This window comes from Antechinus flavipes, chromosome 1 (genome assembly GCF_016432865.1).
Source record: "Antechinus flavipes isolate AdamAnt ecotype Samford, QLD, Australia chromosome 1, AdamAnt_v2, whole genome shotgun sequence".
In the NCBI taxonomy this organism is placed as follows: Eukaryota; Metazoa; Chordata; class Mammalia; order Dasyuromorphia; family Dasyuridae; genus Antechinus; species Antechinus flavipes.
The window spans coordinates 3,707,930-3,731,407 of NC_067398.1; the positions used below are offsets into that span (position 1 = coordinate 3,707,930).

General features: G+C 59.8%; 1 protein-coding gene and 1 long non-coding RNA gene across 3 annotated transcripts; both read right to left on the minus strand.

Moving 5' to 3' along the window:
- Window positions 1–1,316: 1,316 nt before the first annotated feature.
- On the minus strand, window positions 1,317–19,725 carry GARS1 (glycyl-tRNA synthetase 1). Its single transcript, XM_051977868.1, has 17 exons — window positions 19,478–19,725; window positions 14,437–14,538; window positions 12,421–12,523; window positions 11,266–11,407; window positions 10,387–10,475; window positions 9,781–9,857; window positions 9,234–9,379; window positions 8,548–8,697; window positions 6,176–6,338; window positions 5,176–5,340; window positions 3,966–4,074; window positions 3,542–3,686; window positions 3,264–3,349; window positions 2,918–3,027; window positions 2,628–2,721; window positions 1,968–2,158; window positions 1,317–1,573 (listed from the first exon to the last, which is right to left on the minus strand). Exons 1-17 carry the CDS (start codon window positions 19,718–19,720, stop codon window positions 1,448–1,450), a joined length of 2,241 nt encoding a protein of 746 aa, XP_051833828.1. The 5' UTR covers window positions 19,721–19,725; the 3' UTR covers window positions 1,317–1,447.
- On the minus strand, window positions 14,545–18,530 carry LOC127549655 (uncharacterized). 2 transcript variants are annotated; one of them, XR_007950685.1, is made up of 3 exons: window positions 17,422–18,530; window positions 17,176–17,355; window positions 14,545–16,931 (listed from the first exon to the last, which is right to left on the minus strand). It is a non-coding gene; the product is annotated as an uncharacterized LOC127549655 (long non-coding RNA). The 2 variants fall into 2 exon arrangements; XR_007950684.1 differs by having other exon boundaries at window positions 14,545–16,992; window positions 17,422–18,519.
- Window positions 19,726–23,478: the final 3,753 nt, after the last annotated feature.

The following is a 23,478-nucleotide window of genomic DNA, read 5'->3' on the forward strand; positions in this document are numbered from 1 at the left end:
ACTGGGCTTTTCTGGAAGGCCGAGGTCACTGGGGAGGCCCCTCCCCCTTCCCCTGCCCAGGGTACAGCTGGAGCTCAGCCCTTTGGAAACTTTAAGGTCCCCCGTGTCTCCAGGTTAGGAAAGCTGATCTCCTTTATCGTGCAATTTAAAATACAAAGACCAGAGGGAAAAGACACCCACGCCCCCTGGGGTCTCCCCAGGAGGTCTCTTCGAGAGGCCAGTGGGGGCGAGAGACCTTGTGGGGGAGGCCAGAGAAAGAGACCACGGGGGACCTCGGGGCCAACGACTCCTCGGGCCCTTCCCCATGACTGAATTCCACACCAGCCCACTCACTTCTCCTAAAGGCAGCAAGCCGCCAGCCGGGCCCACGGAGCCTCCGCCCAGGCCCTGAGCCACCACCGGGCCCACGGAGCCACCACCTGGGCCCACGGAACTGCCATTCTGCTCAGCCTGGCTTTAGGGAGATTCAAGTAGCACCAGGTCATGACACCCTGGGCCTCAGGCCAAGGCTGTTGGCACACAGAGGCCCAGCCCTCCTCGTTCCAGTGGGAAAGTCCCTCTGATGGCAGCAGACTGGGACAGACTGGGAGCGGGGGGGGGGGGGGGGGCCCCCCACGGGCCAGAGTCTGCCTCCCCTGCCTGGCTACAGGTATAAGGACAAAGGTCAGACCTCCCCGAGCAGCTCCCACCAGCCCCTAAAGGAGGTCTGACCTTGAGGGAGAAAGTCCTTCTGGTCCCTGCTCCAGCCCCCACGTCCCCCAAGGCTGTAAGCAAGGCAAACCTTTGGCCCGGAATGCCCTGGCTGAGCCAGCCGGGCCTTGCGTGCCCCATGGTGCGGCAAGATGAGGCCGGGCTTTGGGTCGTCCGACCCAGCACGCGGCACAGCCACGCCAGAAGCAGATGGAGAGCGGCTCCCAGCCCCGAAACGGGTCACAAGAGACAAACTCGGCCAGTGGGGGAGGGGGGATGGAAAGCACCCCCCACACACTTCTCGGCCTGGGTCTCACTGCCCAGACCCAGGAGCCCAAGGCCTTGCCTTCTGAACATACACAAACCTGCCAGGAAAGCCAGAGGGGCCCCACTGTGTGCGCAGAGGCTCTGGGGGGGAGGGAGGGGCAGCAGCCGGAGGAGCCCCACTGTGTGCCTGGGGATTCTGGGGAGCAGCCGCCAGAGGAGCCCCACTGTGTGCGGGGATGCTCTGGGGGGTCAGCAGTTTTCCAATGCCGCGAGAGCCCTTGGCTAACGCGGGCTCTGCCAGCTCCTCCGGGGGCTCCTCCGGGGGCCGGGCCCCACACAAACACACACAAGCAGCCTCATCTGTTCGAACCTTTAATTTAATCGTCATTTGTGTCGGGGGCTCAAACCCCAGCCCCTCCGGCACAGACGGTCACATGATAGGCGTTTGCGGGTTAATGGCGTGAGCAGGACGAGGAGGGGCCGCGGGGTCTCAGTCCTCGATCGTGTCTTTCTTGCCCGTCTCCTGCCCCTCAAACAGAGGGTACCTGGCTTCCACGTCGGCCCACATCAGGGTGCCGTTGGCCAAACTGCAGACCACCTTGGGGAGGTCAGTGATCTGAGGCGGGGGAGGGAAAGGATGGCCGTTAGACGCCGCTTTGGGGCCCCCAAAGCGAGAGCTCCCATCACACCCCCGCCCCTCCCAAGGTCTGTCCTGGAGGCCCCCCCGCCTCGGCCAGTCTGACACCACTCCCGTCCCCCGCCTGGCACTTCAGGGCCCCCAGACTACAGGCCTCTGACCGAGGAACAGAAGTGCCACGGCCCCGGGCGTCCTCCTCCTCCAGGACCATCCCCTGGGCCTACGGAAGCCCCCTCCCCAACCTTTCTTCTTTCATGCAGACTGCGGCCCACCCAACAGGCCCCCAGCAGAGCCTCCAGACAAGGCCTGGTCCGGCAGCCTCCCAGAGGCCCCCCCGGCTCCCGCTACCCCCGTGACAGCTGAAGGCGCCCACCTCGGCGCGGATCTGGCGCATGGAGTCCCGGTCTCGCAGGGTGGCCGTGTGAGGGGTCTTGTTCACGGTGTCAAAGTCGATGGTGATCCCGAAGGCGATACCGATCTCGTCCGTCCTGGCATAGCGCTTCCCGATGGAGCCGGAGGAGTCGTCCACTTTGTGGGACACCCCGTTCCTGGTCAGGGCTTCGGCTGTCACGGGGACACGGGGATGAGAAGCCTGCTCTCAGTGAGATGGAGGCCGGCCCTCCCCACGGGGGGGCCGGGACCACAAGAACCCCCCCCCCGGAAGCCGGGGAACTCAGGGGGGGCTACGCTCCCTGCCTCAAGCCTCCCACTGGTGAGATCAGGGGGGCCAGAGGCTAACGGGGCCCTTTGCAGGCTCTCTGGGGTGTCTGCTACGCTCCCTGCCTCAGTTTCCCCACTGGTGAGAGGAGAGGAGGGGTACCAGGAGCTCCCGGGGCCCTTCGCAGGCTGGGAAGGCCGGCCCAAGAGGACTCTGCTCTGGGAGGTCCCTGCCCTATGATCCCCAACCAAAGCCCCTGCCAGATGCTGCCCCCTACAGTGACCCAAGGGCAGGCTGGTCTGCACTTGCTCCCGCCTCAGGCTCCCTCCCAGACCGATGGCCCCCGGTAGCCAACGCCCCGCCCGGCCCCCTTACACAAGTCCTTGACGAAGGGGATGAACTCCTGGTTCTGACTCAGCGGGAGGACGGAGCATTTAAAGGGGGCGACGACAGCGGGGAAGCTGAAGAACTGCAGGAGGAAGCAGGGGCAGCGTCAGCAGCGCACAGTCCCCAGGGGGCACTTATTAAGCACCTACTGTGTGCAGGCACAAGGCTAAAGCCCGGGGTGCCAAAGAGAGCCCGTCCGGCCCCGCCCTGAAGGGACACCCCAGACAGCCGCCATCCAGGGCCCCGGGCACCCTCCCCCACTGGGGTCCAGAACCCACCGTTCTCTGCTCGTCCCCGTCTCGGATGCGGAACGTGTGCTCGAACACCGTGTACATGATCCTGCCCAGGCCGAAGGATGGTTCGATGACGTTCGGAACGATCTCTTCGACTGAAAGAGAAAAGGCGGCGGCTCAGGGCCCCGGGGGAGGGGGCCGACAACAGCAGGACCCCCGCGGGGACGCGCCCCTGAGCCGGGCAGCCCTGCTTCTCGGGGGTCAACGTGCGCCTGAAGAAAGGGGGCCCCCCAAGGGATGCAGAGCAGCCCCCCGCCGCCCCAACCCGGGGTCCTGCTGGCGAGGAAGCCCCAGAGCTTCCCGAGAACGAGCCCCACCCCGGGACGCTCACCGTGGAGCGTCTTCTGGAACCGCTGCACGCTGACCATGTCCTTGGTCACCTGGAACGTTTTCCCTTCCGTCTCGATGGTGAATTCCCTGCAAAAAGCCAAAGTGCCTCAAAACAAAGGGTTCTGGGGGCGCACGTGTGTGAGAACACGTACATGTGTGTGAGTGCGTGTGCATCAGTACATCCTGGGGGGAGGGGGCTCCCAGCCATCTCTGGGGGGGCCCTCCTGTCTCCAGGACCCCCTCCCCATCCTTCCCTCCCCCATCTCGGGGCCCCCTCACCCCTTCTCGTTGAGCAGGTTCTCCATCTCGGTCACATAGGCCTCCTCGCAGTTGGCCAGGTAGTCCAGGACCAGCCGGGCGTCCTTCTTGTAGGCCCTGCCGATGGCCGCCTTGCTCGACTCAAACTGAACCACGTTGATCGTTTTGTGCAGACTGGTCAAGGATCGCCGGGACTCACACTCGCCGTCCCGGCCCAACCTGCCCGCCCGGGGGGCTCCCTACACACCCTCCCCCACCTCCACACCTTTGGACAGTGCGGTCCTCAGGCAGATCCGGCCCGGCCCCTCCCCCCACCGAGAGCGCGACTTTGTATCTGCGAGGAGCGGCACCTTCCCTTGGGCCCTGGGCTTGGGCAGCGGGAGGGGAGAGGCCGGAGCCCGCCCCGACCCCACAGAGGCTCCCTCGGGGCCGCAGCAGAAGGATATGGGCTCCTTGAGCAGCTTCTCGGCCACCAGGGGCACCTTGGTGGCTTTCGCGTGGCAGGTGAGGTCGTAGCAGGAGCGGTCGGCGCAGCCCACGATCTCGATCCAGCCCTAGGGGAGAAGCGCCCGGTCAGCTCCCCCAGGGCCGGGGACTCCCAGGCGCCCGCTCGGCCAATGAGACCCAGGGACAGACGGCGGGGGTGGGGAGAAAAGCAGAGGCGCCCGCGCAAGGTTGGTGGACTTGGCCCATTCCGGGGAACACCAGGGGCGAAAAAACCTGCGAGTCGGTGCAGGCGAAGGAGCAGGAGAAGGAAACTAGCACTGAGAGCGGCTCAGTCCGAGGTGGGGGGGACCCAAGCCCCGGGGACCAGCTGAACAGGCTGTGAGGGAGAGCCCAGTGCTGTGGGGAGGGGGAGGGGGGGGAGACAGCAGCGCCGCGGGGAGGGGGGGAGGACAGTGCTGTGGGGGGGGGGGGGGAGACAGCAGCGCCGAGGGGAGGGGGGGAGGACAGTGCTGGGGGGGGGGGGAGACAGCAGCGCCGGGGGGGGGGGGGGACAGAACACCTCTGCAAGGAAAGATGGGGGGGTGCGGTTTAAGAAAAGCCTGGAAAATTTGGATGAACTACTACAGAGCCAAGTGAGCAGAAACAAGAGATTCCTGGGATGTTGTAAAGATGACCAAGTGCAAAAGCCGCAGCCCCACTTTAGGCCCCCAGATCAATCCCATCCCGGAGAACTCATGAGGAAAAGCCGCCTCCTCCCTTCCAGGGGCCCCCCCAATGTAGCTAATGGGAAACGTTCCCGCCCCAACCCAGAACCTGCCGTCAGCCTTTTCAATGGTGGGGGAGGGGAGAGGCAATCTGGAACTCCAGGTGTACAGAGCTGAACTCCCAACAAAGAGGAGAGTTTAAAAACCAAACCCGAGCAGCAGCTCCCTCTGCCTCCCTCTGCCTTCCTCTGCCTGCCCCCCTCCCCCCTTGCCCAGCCAGGACGACCTCTGCTTGGTTCTGCCGCCCCGAGGGCTGCTCCAGCCACTCATTTAAGTGGGAGCTGTGTCCCGGGGCTTTCTGTCCTGGGGGGCTCTGAAAGGGCCACGGACACCACGTGGGCCATTGTGGGGGAGCAAATCCCGCCTCCTTGCTACCCCCGGGGCTGCCGAGAAAGGGAAGGAGAGGGGCCCCCACTGGGGCCACGGGGTCTCCGGGCTACCCACGTAGGATGTTTTCGCCTCGGCGTCCCAGCAGTCGCAGGCGTAATGCGCCATCTCGTTGTCCATGTGCTGCCGGAAGCGAAGCTTCTCCGGGGACACCCCCACCTTGGTGAGGTAGAGGTAGATCCGGCCGATGAAGTAGCCCAGCACGGAGTTGTTGATCACCCCCTGGAAGGAACATGGGGACGCAAGGTCGGCCGCGGGAAGGTCCGGCCCGATCCAGCCGCGGGTCACCGGCCCGCCCGGTTCTGCTGCCCTTCCTCCCCGGTCCAGCCTCGCCAATAAACTCCGCCCAGGCCCAAGCTCTGCAGACACTCGAGCAGGGGGACCAGCGGCAAACGCAAGAAGCCCCTGGTTAACAGTCTTCCTCCTCCCGATGGCGTCTGGGCGGCCTCTCGTACGAACGGGGCTTTAATCACACGCTGGCTCGACAGGCCTCAAAGCAGCGAAACGGGCCTTCGTCCGAGGCTCCATCTCCATTGAGGTCGGTCAGCGTTACCTGGGTTACTCCCCGAGCTCCCGCTTCTGCCTCGGCCCCGCTGGACCCCCCCCTCTGGGCCCCTCCCCCTTCCTCATGGACACGGCTCCTCCTCGTCGCCCCCCGGGCCCCGAGCAGCTCCGGACATGGCACGTGCCCGATTCGGGCCTGCCGGCCGACAACCAGACTCCCTCTCAGCCCCCAGGTACCGTGGCCGATCCCAAGCCGCCGCCCAGAACCGGCACGACTTCTTGATCCCTTAAACAGAACAATCCCGCGACACTAAGATTTTTAAGTGTTCGGGGCTCGCAGGGCTGAGGCGAGATGGAGCGCGATGTCCCAAGTCACCGAGACGGCTTTCTCGAAATCGTTACAAAAAGGGACCGTGCGGGGGGAGCCCACGAGGCGCCGGGGGTACGGGCCCAGCGTCAGCCTTTCTGGGAGGGCGGCCCCGCCCCGGATGCCAGTCGTTCTCCCAGGGGCCCCTCCCTGCCCGGGCCCAGTGCCCCCACCACACTCGCTCACCTGCTCCACCGCATCCCCCAGGCGCATCTTGTGTGCAGACTGGCCGCTGACCTGGGCCTTGGCCGAGTACAGGGAGATGGTGAGGTCGGCCACGCTGTCAAACTTCGGGTGCTGCTTTTCCTTGGGGTCGACAAAGTGCTCGATCTCCGCCATCGTGAATTCCCTGAAACCAGAGAGAGAGCCGTGGTCCCCGCGCCCGTCGTCTCGTCCCCTCCTCCTTCCCGAGACTATCGGCCGCTCCCCCTCTCCCCGTGACTACGACGGGCCCGATGCCGCCGTGGGCGTGACGCCGTCCCCCGGCAACGGCCAAAAGCGCGCTTGGGAAGACGAGCGTGAGGGGCACAAACGCACCATCCCCGGCCTTTAATTCAACCACAACTGGCCCCGGGGCCTCCCCAACTGCCCCCCACAAAGGTGAACAGAAGTGACGGAGACGGCCGAGGCCACAGAGGAACGTGGGAGGGGCGACCTCCCGGGGGCTGCTCCCGGCCAGGCCGAGCAACCGCCCCCAGGGCTGCGAGCCCTCCCGCTGCACCTTCTGCGCCAGGCGCCGCGCTCAGCGCTTATCCTCGGCCTCCGTAACCCGGGAGGCTGGGCCACGTATGCCGGGCTTACAGACGAGGAGGAGACTGGTCGGTCCCTCAGGCTGAGGCTGGATCTGTGGCAGCCGGGCCCCGAGTCACCAGTTAAGACGGAGAGACCCTGCTCCCCAAGACAGCATTTTGCAGGAGCTGCTTTTTCACTCCATCCTCCAAGTTCTTCTCCCCAAGCACCATGGGCTAGCCCCCGAGGGTCCCGGAGACCAGGCTGCGGAGGCGCACAAGGTCCTGGGGAGCAGCAAGAACCATGAAGTCGCAGAGCCTCCAGAGCAACACGGCTGGCCAGAGAGTACATGCCAGAGGGCACAGCCAGACAGAGGGCATAGACAGAAGGTGCAGCCAGAGGGCATGGCCAGAGGGCATAGACAGAGGGCATAGCCAGACAGAGGGCACAGAGGGCGCAGCCAGACGGAGGGCATAGTCAGAAGGTGCAGCCAGAGGGCATAGACAGAAGGTGCAGCCAGAGGGCATAGACAGAGGGCATAGCCAGAGGGCATAGCCGGCGCAGCCAGACGGAGGGCATAGACAGAAGGTGCAGCCAGAGGGCATAGACAGAGGGCATAGCCAGACAGAGGGCACAGAGGGCGCAGCCAGACGGAGGGCATAGACAGAGGGTGCAGCCAGACAGAGGGCATGGCCAGAAGGCATAGACAGAGGGCACAGATGGCCAAAGGACACAGCCAGTCAGAGAGCACAGCTGGACAGAGGGCACGAGGAGGCTTCTTTAAGTCTCCTCCCTGGGTTACAGATACAGAGGGGTGCCATGTGCTGAAGCCAGGAAGTACCAAGTTCAAATCCAGCCTCAGACACTGGAGTCCGATGCAAGCCCGTCAGTGAACTCTGCCTTCATTTCCTCAGCTGTCAAACAGCATCTGCCTCCCACGGTTGCTGCCAGTATCGACTGAGGGGGCATTTGTGACCCCCGTGACAGAGAGCCTGGCCCACAGTGGGCACCTGATCCCTCCTCCCTCCCCCCAAGTCTACATTCTGACAAAGGGGATCTTTGGCCTTGGGCACGAGTCCAGCAAACAGTAAGCACCCTCTGGATGCCGTGCTATCGTGTGCTCCGTAGAAAGCCAGCAGGGCCGGAGCCTTGAATGGGAACACGGGGAAGTGCCGGGCTGCCTGACGTGACACCGACAAGTCCTTGCCTCTGACGCTGGCAGAACCAGGAGCCGCCCCGGGCCCGTGGGAACCGGCTGCTTCCCTGAAGGGCAGCCAGGGCTGAGCCACAGGTTAAACCTCAGGCCTCAAATCCTGCCTGAGCTCGTCCTGGCTCCGCCTCTCCAAGCCTCCTGTCCCCTCCATCGTGGTGCCTCCTGAGACGCCCATCCCTCAGATGGAAGGGTCACGGACGGGCACCCACGGGGGCCCCCCCACAAACGCCACTGTTGTTTTAAACAAAGCATCTGGTAAGCGCCAGATCTCAGGTTTAGGGGGCGGTGAGAGAGGGCAGAGGGGGCCGTCCCCACCAAAATCTACCTTAAAAATGACTCCTTGGATGGGGGTGGGGGAGGACCACTGGTTATTGGCCTGGACTAGCCGGGAGAAGGCTCAACAGGGCCCCACAGAGCTGCCAGGGCTTGCCTCCCTTAACACCGTGCCAGGGGCACCTTGCCAGGAAACCAGCCCTTGTGCCACCAGAGCTGCCCGTGGCTCTCCTGTGCGGCGCTTCCTGCTGGGGAGGGGAGGGATAGTCCCCCAGGACTCCACCAGCCATGCGTCCCCGCCCAGACCCGGCAGATGAAGGACACCCAGAGAACAAGAGGCTACCTGACTCGAATCAGTCCGGAGCGAGGGGAGATCTCGTTGCGGAAGGAATTGCCGATCTGGGCGGCAGCAAAGGGCAGCTTTCCCTGGTTGAACTCCAGAAGCCGTTTGAAGTTGAGGAAGATCCCCTGGGCGGTCTCCGGCCTCAGGTAGCTGGACATGAGAAGCCGGGGTCAGCGCGGGCGGCCCGGCCACACACGGCCGCCCACACTGCCAACCCAGAGATTTCAGAACTGTCTAAACAACGTCACAAAAAAGCGCTTTCCCCAAACTTCTCCAGGCCCACAGACCCCCTGCCGAGAGCGGGCTCTGACATCAGCCACTTCCTTCTTAGGAAGGGCTGGGAATTCTGGGCCTTCCTAAGGGGATGGTTGCACCCTCCCCCCACCCCCCCTGCAGCCAGGAGTCAGCTACCTGAAGATGCTCGGCCCTCAGGTGAGACCCAAGGCCTGGCTTCTCGCGTGGGGGCTCTGTGACACTCACACCCCCTGTCTCTGTCTCTCTGTCTCCTTCACTGTCTCTCTCCATCTCTCTCTCTCTCTGTCTCTCTCTGTGTCCCACTCACACAGACACAGCCCTGTCCCAAGGCCAACCAGTCCCTGGGGGACCCGGGCCAAGCCACCAGAGGAGGGAGCTCCCACCCAGGGGCGCCTCGGGGTCCTTGCCCTCCCCAGGACGGGCTCACCCACCCAGGCATGTTCCCTCCGGGCCCAATGAAGGTCTTGAACATCAGGTTGAACGCCACAGGAGGGGAGAGGTCGTTTCCGGTGATGGGGGACTTGACGTTGTAGTTCACAAAGAGGTCGGCCAGCTGCTCCTGGCCGTAATTGTCCAGCTGCCAAGGCACACCGCAGCGTGGCGGTCAGGGCCCACCCTCAGACGGCCACCCCCAAGGCGGGACCTCCGCCGCCTTGAAGAGGACCATGTCACAGATGCTGAAGGCCACTGCCCCCTCCCCCACCGCAGAAAGACCCCGTCCCATCCCCCTCCACATCAGGGCAGGCTCAGGGCTGCCCAGCATTCTCCAAGTGGGTTGTGGGCCAGAAGGAAACTGTGGGTAGCAGAGAAAGGAGCTGAAAATCCCCCTCCCATCCTCGTTAGGGTCTCAGGCCCTGGGGCAGGGACAAGACCCTGAGGGAGCGGGAGTGAGGACAGGGGTGATTGGGAAGCTGTCCTGGTCTGGGTGACACCCACTAAAAGGGGCCCAGTGCTGGGGGAGACCGCCCGAGCACTCACCTGGATCAAGACCCCTTCCATCTCTGATTTTTTCTCAGCCGAACATTTCTTATCAGACATCAGCTTCTGCAGGTGAGCTGCAGACGGGGAAGGCGCCTGGTCAGCCCGGGCCCCGGACAGCACGGACCCAACGAGGTGCCCGTCTGGCTCGTCCGGGGTCCCGGCCAGGAGAGGAGCCCCTCGTCCCTCTCCTGTTCCTGCTGGCTTTGAAGCACCAGAGTCTGGTGCTGGGACTAAGCGTTCAGGCTACGGTAACGGGCAAATTAAACGGATGCTAAAAAACTAGAATGGCCAGCTCCGAAAAGCAGGGGGGGAGAGCTTCCCCATCCCACATGTGGGCAGTTGGGAGACTGGGATGGAGCAGGGCCGGCACCGGGGCCTTCGAGTCCGACAGCTCTGCCCTCCTCTTTTACTCTTTATCCTCAGAGCTCCCTCTGCTGGGCGACGGGGGCACAGGCAGGACCTCCATGGGCAGCTGTCTGAGGGAATGCTCCTCCTCCACCCAGCTCTGGGGGGGCTTCACCTGTGGTGGGAACCTCACCCCCCTCCCACCCCCTCGGGTCCCGGAGCCAGGGCTGAAGGGCCGCTCGGCCACACAAACGCTACCTTTCAGGAGGTGGTCGGCCCGAAAACACTCTCCGCTTTTCACGTCCTTCACCATGAAGTCGGCAAATTTGTCGACGTGGCCGGACGTCCTGCAACAACAACCGGCAGCTGAAGGCACTGACCCCGGGGGGTGCAAAAAGGGAGGGATGAGAGAACCCGCGATGGGCTCGTGCCCACCGGTCCCTCTGTGCCCACCAGTCTCTCTGTGCCCACCAGTCCCTCTGTACCCACTGGTCCCTCTGTGCCCACCAGTCTCTCTGTGCCCACCGGTCCCTCTGTACCCGCCAGTCTCTGTGCCCACCAGTCTCTCTGTGCCCGCTAGTCTCTCTGTGCCCACCGGTCCCTCGTACCCGCTGGTCTCTCTGTGCCCACCGGTCCCTCTGTACCCGCCAGTCTCTGTGCCCACCGGTCTCTCTGTGCCCGCTAGTCTCTCTGTGCCCACCGGTTCCTCTGTGCCCGCTGGTCTCTCTGTGCCCACCAGTCTCTGTGCCCACCAGTCTCTGTGCCCACCGGTACCTCAGTACCCGCTGCGTGGGTGCTGCTAATTCTGCCAGAAAGGCCCAGGCCCGAGCGCCAATCCTGCCTCAGAGCCTTCCTGCGGGGCCGGCCTGTGCTGCCTCCAGCTGCTCCAGCTCTAAGTCTACGAGCTACACTAACTTCCTCTCTGCTGAGTAAGCGCCAAGCAGGGGCAGCGCCCAGATGTGCCGTGCCCGGGGGACTGAGCGGTCTGCCAGACAGCGCAGGGGCCCCGCTTCTGCTCCTAAGGACCAGGGGCTTCGGAATCTGGGGGACTCGGGCAGGGGGCTCAGCCTGGGGGGCTCAGGCAGGGGATGCTGAGCTGGGCAGAGGCCTGGGAGAAGCCAACCCCTGCCCACCTACTTGAGAACAGGCTCCGGGGTGAGCATGGTGCAGTCGATCTCCAGGATCTGCTCCTCTTGGATGAAATGCTGCCGCCAGACATGGATGATGTTGTTCTTCAGGGCACAGCCCACGGGCCCCAGGTCATAGAGGCCACTGACCCCTGGGAGAAAGGACGCAGGCTGAGCCAACGCTGACAGGGACCTCTCCCCCCGGGGCAGGCCCCACCACCCCCAGCCTCCAGGCCCCGTTGGACGTCACGGACTCCTGCTTCTTCTGTGGCGAGGAGTCCGCCAGCCTTCTCAGCCAAGCATGGAGGGCAAAAGGGCAAAGAGACGTCGGGGTGGGCTTGTGGCCAGAGGAGGCCGGATCTCAGCAGCAGCGCTGAAAGCCCCCCCTCCCCAGACCCCTCCCCCACAAGTGACTAGGAGCCTGTTCTTGCCGGGTCAGCCAGGACTGAAGCCTTCAGCCCCGAGCTTGGGCACGCCCTGTCTCCCAAACCGCGAGTCACCAGGTCAGTCAGACTGACCACAGGGCCGAGGTTGGGGCGGTAAAGAAGCCGCCACCTTGAATGGACTCCTGCTCGCTCTCCAGCCCCAGCTAGCCGGCACACACCCGGGCGGGAGCTCCAGCATCACCCCGAGGGCACAAGCCCAGACCCCTCGGGAGGGCAGCCCGCCCCCGGCCCCCGCAGCAAGGCCCCCCGGCCTCCCTCCACGGCCACTGCAGAAAGATCCCGCCTTCACACACAATACAACCCTGGGGCAGGACGGGGAGGGGGCCTGGAACGGGCCAGGGGACCGGACCCTCAGACTGGGCCCTGACCCCTCGGACAAAGGCCGGCCTACAGGGATGGACCCGGATCCAGAGCCCGACAGGCGAGAGGCCCGAGCACAATGAGCCCCAATTACAGCCAATTCCACGTCTCTCCCCGGGCCCAAGAAATCCCCTGCTCTGTCCAGGTGGGGAAGGCAGATCAAGCGCAAGTGTCTGCAGAGACTCCGGGTCTGGGAATGGAGGGAAGCCCCTGGGGACCCCAAACCAAAGAAGCGAGCCTGAAACCCCCGCAAGAAAACGAGAACTGAACGGGCCGATTGTACCCCTGCTTCCAAACCCAGAGTAGGAGCAAGCGGAGGCCCCGGGAGCGGAGGCCCGCGAGCTTCCTGAATCCCCTACCTCCATAAATGGCAAAGGCTTGGTCATAGAAGAACCTCCGCTTGAGGGTATCTTCCATTTTAACCCGGTCCACGATGTCATCTTTGGGCTGCAGCGCCAACTCCTGGGGGAAGAAGGAACAGCATGGAGCCGAGAGCGCACTGGCCCCCCTCCCCCCCAGACCCCACAAGGGATCTGGGTCCTGGGCAAACATTTAGCGGCCACGAGACCGGCCTCCCTCAAACCCCAAGCCGCCCGCCGCGTCCCTCGGGCCCGGGGTGGCAATTCAGCCCAAGAATCCGCACTTCCAACCACGATCCAGCACTTCCCCAGAAGTGGCTCCAGTGACGAGGGGGAGGGGGGCAATGACAGTCCCGGCGGGAATGGAGAACAAGCATTTATGCAGCACCTGCTGTGTGCCAGGCCCTGGCTAGGCTCTTTTCACAAAGACTGTATCACATGGTCCTCACCCCGGGAAGCTGGGGCTAATATGACGCCCACTTTACAGATGAGGAAAACAGGGCCAACAGCGGGGAAGGTCTTGCTCTGGGTCCCTCGCCAGGAAGTCTCTGAGGCTGGATTTGAACCCGGCTCCTCCCGGCGCCTCAGCACCCCCATCTGCCCCCATCTTTGGGCTTTAAACACAGATTCTCACACCAGCCACTCCTCACCTTTCCCAGAAGTGACAGGGGCCGGCCCAGCCCGGAGCTCCGCTCCAGGAACCCCTCTTTCTTCAGCTCCCCCAGAAGCTTCCTGCTCTAATCCACCCAAAAAGGCCTCGGAAAAGTCCCCCTGCCCCACAGAGGGCTGGGCCTGCTGCCCCCCTCTCACTTCCCCCGAGCAGAGCAATGGAGTGGGGAGTGCAAATCCTCCATCAGACACTGTCTGCCTCAGTTTCCTCAAGTGGAAAACGGGGTCATAGTCCTGACCTCCAGGGTTCCTGCAAGGCCCCAATGAGATGACCACAGTGGAGCTCTCAGCAGAGGGCCGGCCCCTCTCCCCCACCCGCGCAGGACCCGTCCCTCAGGACCTGCTACTCCGGATCCGGTGCCCCCTCCGCCCTCTCCCTTCCAGCTCCTGGGTCCTCCGCTCTTGCACCCTCTCCCTCTATGCAGGGCCCTCTTGGACCTATTCCCATCAATGCCCCCAGCTCCCCATCCCACCCATGGGGATGAACAAAGCCGAGGACCTCCCTCTGTCCTGTTCAAGGTGGTCCAGCCTCAAGGGGATCTTCCCGCTCCTGATTCCTGCTCTTGCTCCACTGGCCGCCAGAAGCTTCCCTTCTCAAGCCCTCCACTCTCCCTCATCCGAGGAGCGGGAGCCTGTCTCTTCCCCACCCAGGGGCCCTTGGCACTGCCCCCCAGGGCTCTCAGGCAAACCGCCCGCCCTCCCCGGCTCCAGCTCTGCTCCTGGCAAGCAGGCCCAAGTGTCCCCCCCATTCTCACTGTGCTTATGGCCCTTGGCCGCCGGCACTCTCAGAAACTGCTCACGTGTCCAGCCATGGGGCCTGTAGCCAAACCTGAGGGGTTTCCTCCCCAAGCTCTGGGCCCAGACCAGCCCACCGGGGCCCCTGGAGCCATCGTCAAAAGCTCAGGGCATCACCCCTCCCCCCTCTCGGGCCATCTCGTGGTGACCCCTGACCCACCCCCCAAGCCCGTCCTGGGCCAAAGGCAGCTGGCCCTTCATGCACTTCCCACCAGCCTCAGGCCTAGTTCAGCCCTCTCCCTCACCTCCCCCTGCCCGCCCTGGCTCCTCCTCCTTGGCCTCCCTGCCTCTTCCACCACCCCCTGACTCCCCAGAACCCTGAGGTTAACCTCCTTTAATTTTTTATGTACTTGTGTCAATGATGCATCCCTCCCCCCACTGAACGCACCCAGAACAGAATCACACATACCCCCCCTTTGTCCAGGGCAGGACCACCCTGGGGGGAGGGGGGAAGCCTGCCCTCTTTCACTCTCCACGGGGGGAGAGGGGGGTTCCCTCCCCAGCCAGAAGGGGGCCTCCCCCCGACGGTCCCAGGGAGCCGGAGGACCTCACCTTTGCCTCCAAAATCCTCTTGCGCGCTTTGAGCTCTGCAACGGCTCTGTCGATGTCGACCTGGGGAGCTTTGTCTTCTTTCAACTTCCTCACCAGATCCCCCTAAAACACAGAGAATCAAAGTGAACCAGGGTGGCGGCCACAAGCTCGATTCATCACTCTCAAAGGCCCCCCCAGACAGAGCGCGCTGACCCACGGCGGCTCAGCGGCCGCCCTCGGGGGCCGGGACAGAGCGAGGGCAGCAAGGGAGAGGCTGCCGGGCACGGGGAGCGGGCCACGTGGGGCCCAGAGGCAGCCGCCGCAGGAGGGAGAGGAGGCCCGGCCCACGAGAGGGGACGATCGTGGCCAGGTCGGGGCCAGAGCCGGACCGATCAATGAGACACGTCCAGTCTGTGCTCTCCCTCTGAGAACGAGACCCCACAAAACAAGGCGTCAGGGCCCAGCCGTGGGGGCCCACCCCGAGCTCCCAGAAGTAGGAGGGAGAGCTATACCCCCGCTACCATCCTACCATGAAAGCAGCGCTCAGTGAGCTCCCGGCCGGCCGGGCCCAAGCCCTGCCGAGCAGCTCCCGCTCAGGCTGGGGGAGGCAGGCGAGTGCGGGCCGAGCCCCCACGCCACCCTGCCTGGCTTTCCTGGCTGCCTTCCCCAGTCCTCCCCGCAGAGCCCAGCACCCGGCTGGAGCTTCAGACCCTGCCTGGCTGAGGGCTGACCTTTGACGGCTCCTTGGGTCACCACAAAGCTCCTCTTTCTGCATTTGTCCTTGCCCGTCTCCCACCTCCACAGCCCTCCCACCTTGTCTCCAGCAAGAAGCCCTCAGCAGCAACACTGCCTCAAACCCACAATTAGGGACCAAATTATATCCATTCGTTTTAGACACATCACAGCACCTGCGTCCTGGCCGGCCTCCATCCTCTCCTCCTCACGCCTCCTCCATGGGCAAAGCGTGACCCGCCCAAAAGGAGGCTCCTGCTACCTCCTGGGATCCTCCCAGCTCAGTGCCCTTCAGAACTCGGGGAAGATGAAGAAACTGCAGCAGGGGCGAGTCTGAGCTCCTCCTGGTTCTAGGCTCCTCAAAGCTGACTTAAGGAATGGTCCTGGGCTCACAGCCCTTCCACCTGAGGCCCCTCCTTGCTCTAAGTCTCTGCCTCAGTCCCCCGGCCGGTCCTCCAAAGAACCCTCAGGGACACACGGGAGCCAAGAGCCACCGCAACTCCCCAGCTTAGTCATCGACTTGTCAAAGCGACGGCCGTTCGACTCGTCCACATCTGAATGATTAGGAAGAGCAGACGCCGCCACGTCCGATTCCTCGCTCGGAAACCTTGTCTTTGAAAAGCAGGTAGAGACACTGAAAGGACTCAACAAATCCCAGAGTAACCCCGCCGCTTTCAAAGGTTCCCCGGTGCAGCTTTTATTCCCAGTCGACAAATATTACTCAATCCCTTTCATTTAGGTGGCTGGCTTTACCCGAGTTGCCACAAACAGCTGGTCTGCATTGCAGTCTCAGACTAACGTGGCAGAAGGAGGGGTCTAAATGTAACAGAAATGAAAAAAACCCCAAAATGCCTCAGTTCCAAAGCGAGGAGAGTGAAAAGCTGAGTTACAGAAAGGGCAAAGTAACCACAGCAAAATGGGGGCAGCCAACACCCCTGTCTGAGTGTGGGGGTTTCAGCCAGGCCGAGTGCTGGAGAAGGGGATGTCCCCCAGGGCCTCTGACACCGCTCTGGACAAAGGAAAAAGCAGCAGCAGGAGATGCAGGGCAGGGCTGGCTCCCGCTGCCCTGACCCCAAGATAGGACCCACCCGGCTATCAGGCTGAGGCACACACTGATTGCATCAGGGACCTCTCAGGAGAAACAATTTGGGTGCCAAATGAATTGGACGATATCCTCCGACTGAATATGCAAGTCCACTTAAAACAAGACACATTTCTCTACCCATTTTCAGAGATGGGATTGAATCCCCTTACTCAATATTGATGCTAGGAAGGCATCTAGTCCCCTATCTGTACCATACCTCAGTTCAGAAAGTTCAAGGCTCTGCTCATCTACATACTCTGATCCCAGACCTAAGTAGCTTCCAATCTCCAAATGCTGACTGAACAACTTAAGGCAAAGGAGCCCAAACTGAATTCACCATAACTGCTCCCCTCAATTCTCCTCTCTTTTTAATGTTTCTAAAAGCCAAGGGTACAACATTCACCCAGTTACCAGGATCATAATCCAACTCTCTCAACCCCCTTCTCTCAAGTCCCTACCTCCCATATTCTTTTCTCATCTCTCCTCAATCTCACCTCTGCAACATATTTTCAATTTTACTTTTGAGTTGAGGGAAAACCTCAACTTTATGTTCTGCATTCTCTTTCCTCAATTTTACTTCCATAACATCTCTCAATTTTACCTCTGCAACATTTCTCCTCAACTTCACATCAGTAACATCTCTCCTCCATTTCACTTCTGCAACATCTCTCCTCAATTTCATTTCTGCAACTTTTCTCACCTCTCCTCAATTTCACTTCTGCAGCATCTCTCCTCAATTTCACTCCTGCAACTTTTCTCACCTCTCCTCAATTTCACCTCTGCAGCATCTCTCCTCAATTTCACTCCTGCAACTTTTCTCACCTCTCCTCAATTTCACCTCTGCAGCATCTCTCCTCAATTTCACTCCTGCAACTTTTCTCACCTCTCCTCAATTTCACCTCTGCAGCATCTCTCCTCAATTTCACTCCTGCAACTTTTCTCACCTCTCCTCAATTTCACTTCTGCAGCATCTCTCCTCAATTTCACTCCTGCAACTTTTCTCACCTCTCCTCAATTTCACTTCTGCAGCATCTCTCCTCAATTTCACTCCTGCCACTTTTCTCACCTCTCCTCAATTTCACTTCTGCAGCATCTCTTCTCAATTTCACTCCAACTTTTCTCACCTCTCCTCAACTTCTCAATTTCACTTCTGCAGCATCTCTCCTCAATTTCACTCCAACTTTTCTCACCTCTCCTCAATTTCACTTCTGCAGCATCTCTCCTCAATTTCACTCCTGCCACTTTTCTCACCTCTCCTCAACTTCACTTCTGTAGCATCCCTCCTCAATTTCACCTCCACAGCTTTTCTCATCTCTCCTCAACTTCTCAATTTCACCTCTGCAATCTTTCATTTCTTCTGAATTTCACTTCTGCAGCATCTCTAGAACAGTCCTCTTTTCTCCTCTGACAATGCCCCCGCCTGAATGCAGGCCCTCATCACTTGGATCACTGCAGTAGCCTATCTCTTCAGTCCATCAAAACAATCAAGTCATCAATCAGTTACCAGAGTGATCACCAAAATGATTTTCTAAAAGCAAAGATCAGACCATGTAACTCCCCCCCCCGCCCCCCGCCATGAATAATATTAATCTCTGCAACAGTTCTCCCTATTACCTTCAAAATCAATTCTAAAATTCTATTTGGCTTTTAAATCCCTTCAAAATCTGCCTCTTCCTACTTTTCTAGTCTCCTCCCATTTTATTAATCCCCTAGGTATTCTGCAATCGGATTCCTGGCTTCTTTTATCTTCCTCAAACAAAACTCATCATTCAGTTCTCAGCATTGTGCTAATGACCTCCCTGGCTTTCTTTAAGTCCCAATTAAAATTATGTCTTCTACAAGAAGTTTTGTCCAGTCCTCCTCAAAGTTTACTGTTTTCTATCTGTAATGATTTTCAATATACCTCATCTATCCCTTACTGTTTACATATTGTCTTCCCTATTAGTCAAGAGCTGATTTCGGCCTTTCTTTGTATCCCCAGAGTTTAGCACAGGGCCTAGGACACAGAAGACAACAGTGACTCTGGGCAAGTCACATCTCCAAGTCTTAAGCCACTGTCTAAAACTCTCCATAGAAGAGGAGTCATCCATCAATCATTAAGATAAAATAATTTGCATACCGGGACTTCCTACCTCTTAATGTCATAGGTCCAGAATCCTGACTAATGATTGCCTGGCCCCACCTACAACCAACTCCTGACTTCTTTGCTCCAGTTGCACAAAAACAGTATTTTTAATCTCCAAATTCATCATTTCAGTTGGGAACTGAAAAAGCCCCCTCATTGCCAACCCCTTAAGTAACTTAGATTCCAGCACACTTCCAGCTGGAAGTGGTTGCAGCCACTGAGTGTGAGTGTATGGTTGGGGGGGGAGGGGGGGAAGAAGCAGATTCTCTCGTGTGTACAGCAAAAGGCAACACTCCCTTTTTCAGAAATAATGCTGCTTGAGCCCTCTGTGCAGCCCTGTTCCAAGAGGCTGGCACCTCTGGGCATCCTTGCCTGGATCGTAATTGGGTAACCTCTCCTAGTGAGCAGGGGGAAAGAGCTTGTCCGATGAGGTAACGGAGGCTGCCTTGAATCTGGGCCCAACCCTTCTGCCTGTCATTCACTCCGGTCCCCATCAGTCTGCAGGTCCCTGACCACATCTGGCTTACTCCTTCCAGGTCTGCCCAGGGTGCAGCCCCCTGCCTGACGCAGAATGGGTGCTTAATAAATGTTTGCTGACTGACCGGCACCTCGCTGCTGAAAGGCACAGACTGGCTGGAGGGGCAAACCGAAGGGGTCAGAGTCATCCAGAGAGGACACAAGGTCACAGAGCTATGGGACGGATTCCTGGGAACCCCGGGAGCCAGGGAGGATCGGTGGGGTTTGGAGACAGAGGAAAGGGCGGGGTCTGAGACCTGGGGTCATGGGAGGGAGCAGGGGAGGGGAAGGAGGAAGAAGAGAAAGAGGAGGGGAAGGGAAGAGGAGAGGAAAGAGGAGAGGAGGAGGGGGAAAGGGAGGAGGAGGAGGAAGGTCATTTCCCCGGCATCACCCCTCCCTTCACCAAGAGTGACTTCAGCCCAGAGGAGCTGCGGGACCATCCCGCCCCAGCCTCGCACCGATCGGACAGAAGGGGAAACTGAAGCTCGGAGAGGCCAATCAGGAAGATGCCCACGGACCTGGGGCGGGAGGGGGAGAAGGAAACTGAGCCCGGTGCATGACAGTCCCCCTCCCCCCCGAGGGCCGAGCCCAGACCCGGCGCTTACCTGCTGCCTCACGGCCAGGCGGAAGGGGCCGAGCGCCGCCTCGGCCTGGGCCTGGGCTCCGTCCATGGGGCGACCCTGGGGCCGCGCCCGCGAGGCGGCCACTGACGAGGAGGAGAGGCGAGCGGGCGCGGGGCCTGCGGCGCGGGGCAGGGGGCTCTGACCCAGGGGCCGCACTCGCCTCACGGCCGGCAACACCGGCGGCAGCACCGGCAACAGCAAAAGGAGCGCGCGGCGCGGGTGCATGGACCCAAGGGGGCGGAGGGGGTGCGGAGAGACACGAGGCGCAGGCGCGGGAGCATGCGTGGCCCAGCCCGGCTGATGAAATCGGCTCGGTGGCCCCGCCCCGCCCACGCCTACGCCTGCTCCCGCGCCTGCGCCAGTCGCTGCCCCAGATCCAGAGAGGGAGGCCGTGCGCTTGCGCTCTGCGAAGCCCCGCCCCCCGAGCCCTGAGGCATTCCTGCCACCCTCTGCGCCCACTCCGCGAGCCCCAGCGCGCAGGCGCGAGCCGGCGTAAGAGGGTCTGGGCCAGAAACTGACGCCTCCCGGGGCGGGGCCAGAGGGGGCGGGAGGCGGGAGCTTCGGAAAGGAGCGGGCGGACTTCCTAGCAGTTCTGGAAGGGGGAAAACTTCCAGCCGCAGTTGGGGAAAGCTGGAAGCCTCGCCCTGCGAGCCTCGGTGACCTCATCTGTGAAATGGGGCGGGAGCAGAACAGTGTTGGGGCTTCTTAAATTCCTTCCGCTCGCGACTCCTTTCCACTCGAGGGGTTTTCGCAGGCCTGGGTGTACAGTTTTATAAAATACTTCCTAATAATAAGCGATAAAAGAAATTTATATTAAAAGAATTCTTTATTAGACATGTAATTTTAACAGTATTAAAGACAAAAGCAAAGGGGGATCGGCACGAGATGGATGCACTTGGTTATTTCTCTCGGTGGGATGCCTCTTACCGTCCCCGAAGTTTTCCCATCCCCCACATTATACAAGCGCTCCGGAGGCCCCTCCCACTCTAGTCTGCGACCGGGCGGGCTCCCCAGAGATCTCGGTAAAGGACCGTCACTCAGGGCTTCCCTCCAAGTCCGGGCTCCCGCGGACGGCCCTAACACTACGGGTCCCCGCCTTGGAGAGCAGCCTAGACAGAGCACCAGCTCTCCCTGGCCGAGGGCGGCTCTGCACCCACTTCAACAGCCTGTGCCCTCACCTGTCCGGGAGAGAGTCAGCCTTGTTATCCCAGGTTCCGGGGGAGAAAATGGAATTCCCAAGGCTGGCCGGCGCTGGGACATTCGCACTCGTATTAAGCAAATAAACTCCCGCCCGGCCGGCTAGCAGCACAATTTATCTAAAAAAGATCAGGGGTCTAAGTGGACCGCAAGCCCACTACGAGTTGCCAGCCCGATGAAGCTGCCAAAGACGCCCAAATGATGGGTATAAGGGCCGGTTAGTACTTTTTCCTCCTCTACCGATTCTCCATCGCATGGACACGACTGAAAACCCTGACGGTGAAGTCCAGTCTCTGGCAGCTTCCCCCAAGTCTTCTAGGAAGATGAGCCCTGGAACAGCCCAGAGCTGTTTTCCAAGGACCACGCTCACCATCTCGGAGAAGCACGCGGGCCGGGCTGGCACCCACTGATGAAAACGTGGCCACAACACGCATGAATTCGACTGTTTAAATGGCCCTGGGATGCGGGCAGTCCCCTCCCTCCGCTTCGGCAGTGACTGGCCGGCGAGGGCGGCTCACTGAGGGCCGGGAATAACCCCGCCCGTTGGTCCTTCCCAAGTGAGAGCCTTGTCCCAACATCAATGAACACGTGGCTTGGGCGGCCGGATCCCATCCTGTCCCCGGGAGAAAAACCCGACTTCCCGGGACACTAGTGGTCAGGCATTGCAGGATTCACCATGAAAATTGCATGACACGGATTTGCAAAAAGACACCACAAAAATAATGGCAGTTTTTGCTCCAGCAGCGGTGGCTAAAGGTAAGAAGCGGGGAGCAGTCGGAGCGCCTCCCCGGTCCCTCGGCCCTGCGGGATTTCACCACAAAAGTGGGGAAGGCTACAATGGGGAGAAACAGGAGGGAAAACAGAAAAACCAAAGACCTGCAAATGACACGGGAACCTCCCACGCGTTTGCAGCTCTCACACTTGTCTTTCTCAACAGGAAATCAATAACTGTGACGTGTAAATACCAAGTAATGTCACAGAGAATCAAACTCCGTCCTACCAGTCAACAAGTTTGAGAGCCAGGCTTGGTGCCAGGGTCCAAGAACAAGGATGAGGAAAGGAACGGTCCCTGCTCACAAGAAAGCCCCATTCCCATGGGAAAACCAGTACAGAAACTGCTAGAAGGGCCTCTTCCAATCCATCGGGAGGCTCCGCGGGCCTCCTTCCAGCTTTGTGAAGGGAAGATCTTTCTTCTCACTTCAAGGCAGTGTCGCTATACCAGATGCTTAGTTTCCCGTGGTGATTAAAAACCCCTTATTTGGCCACTGAGGGAAAACTGAATTTTCCTACAAAAAAGCTTGAGTGGACGATCCCCCTCCCTTTTCTGGAAGCTTTCGGAGAGAGGAGAAAAAGGAATAGAACCTCTCGTCAATGACGTCAGCCGTTTCAGCTCCTCCTCCTCGGCCGCCGCGTGGTCGTGAACACGTGGCTTCTGTTTCTCATGTTTACTCTTTCTTCATTGGAGGGGACTGAGTATTTGCAGACATATCTGGTGGCGATTCCGTGAGTCTTTGGAGGTTTAATAGGTCAAAAGTCAGAGCCAGTCAGTGACCCCAACAACGGATCAGAAGGCCGTGAACAAAGGGCAGGGCGATAGCTGGATGACCTGCTTGACTTAATCCTGGAAAGCGACAGCCCGGCTGAGGAAAGGAGCAATGCGTCCGCTGACTAAACCATACCCAGAATGAACTTGGTGGGAGGGACTTCCTGGAAGGAGAAAGAGGCTCTCAGGTAACCCTCAGTTACACACGTTTGCTTCCGAACCTTTGTGCTTCAAGCTGGAGCCCAGGGATCCAGCGTGTGCCAAAGAGAGCGTGTCTAGGACTGGGGGACGATGGCCACTTTGGTCTTCGCTGTCCCTTCTTTGTGAATTTCCCTTTGTAAAGGCTAATTATGCTGATTGGCTAAAGCCAGAGGATGTGCTAGACACAAAATAAATATTGAAAGGATAAGCACTTATCCCAAAGAAATACTAAAGAAGGGAAAGGGACCTGTATGTGCCAAAATGTTTGTAGCAGCCCTGTTTGTAGTGGCTAGAAACTGGAAAATGAATGGATGCCCATCCATTGGAGAATGGCTGGGTAAATTGTGGTATATGAATGTTATGGAATATTATTGTTCTGTAAGAAATGACCAGCAGGATGAATACAGAGAGGCTTGGAGAGACCTACATGGACTGATGCTAAGTGAAATGAGCAGAACCAGGAGATCATTATACACTTCGACAACGATATTGTATGAGGACATATTTTGATGGAAGTGGATCTCTTTGACAAAGAGACCTGAGTTTCAATTGATAAATGACGGACAAAAGCAGCTACACCCAAAGAAAGAACACTGGGAAACGAATGTGAACTATCTGCATTTTTGTTTTTCTTCCCGGATTATTTATACCTTCTGAATCCAATTCTCCCTACGCAACAAGAGAACTGTTCGGTTCTGCAAACATATATTGTATCTAGGATATACTGCAACATATCCAACATATAAAGGACTGCTTGCCATCTAGGGGAGGAGGTGGAGGGAGGGAGGGGAAAAAAATCGGAACAGAAATGAGTGTCAATATAATGTAATTATTAAATAAAAAATTTAAAAAAAAAAAAAAAAAAAAAAAGAAAGGATAAGCACTAAGACAGCGAGGAGGCGCAGTGGATAGAGCACTGGCCCTGAAGCCAAGGTGACCTGAGTTCAAATGGGGTCTCTGACACTTAACACTTCCTAGCTGTGTGACCCTGGGCGAGTCACTTAACCCCAATTGCCTCAGCCCCAAAAAAAAAAAAAAAGTG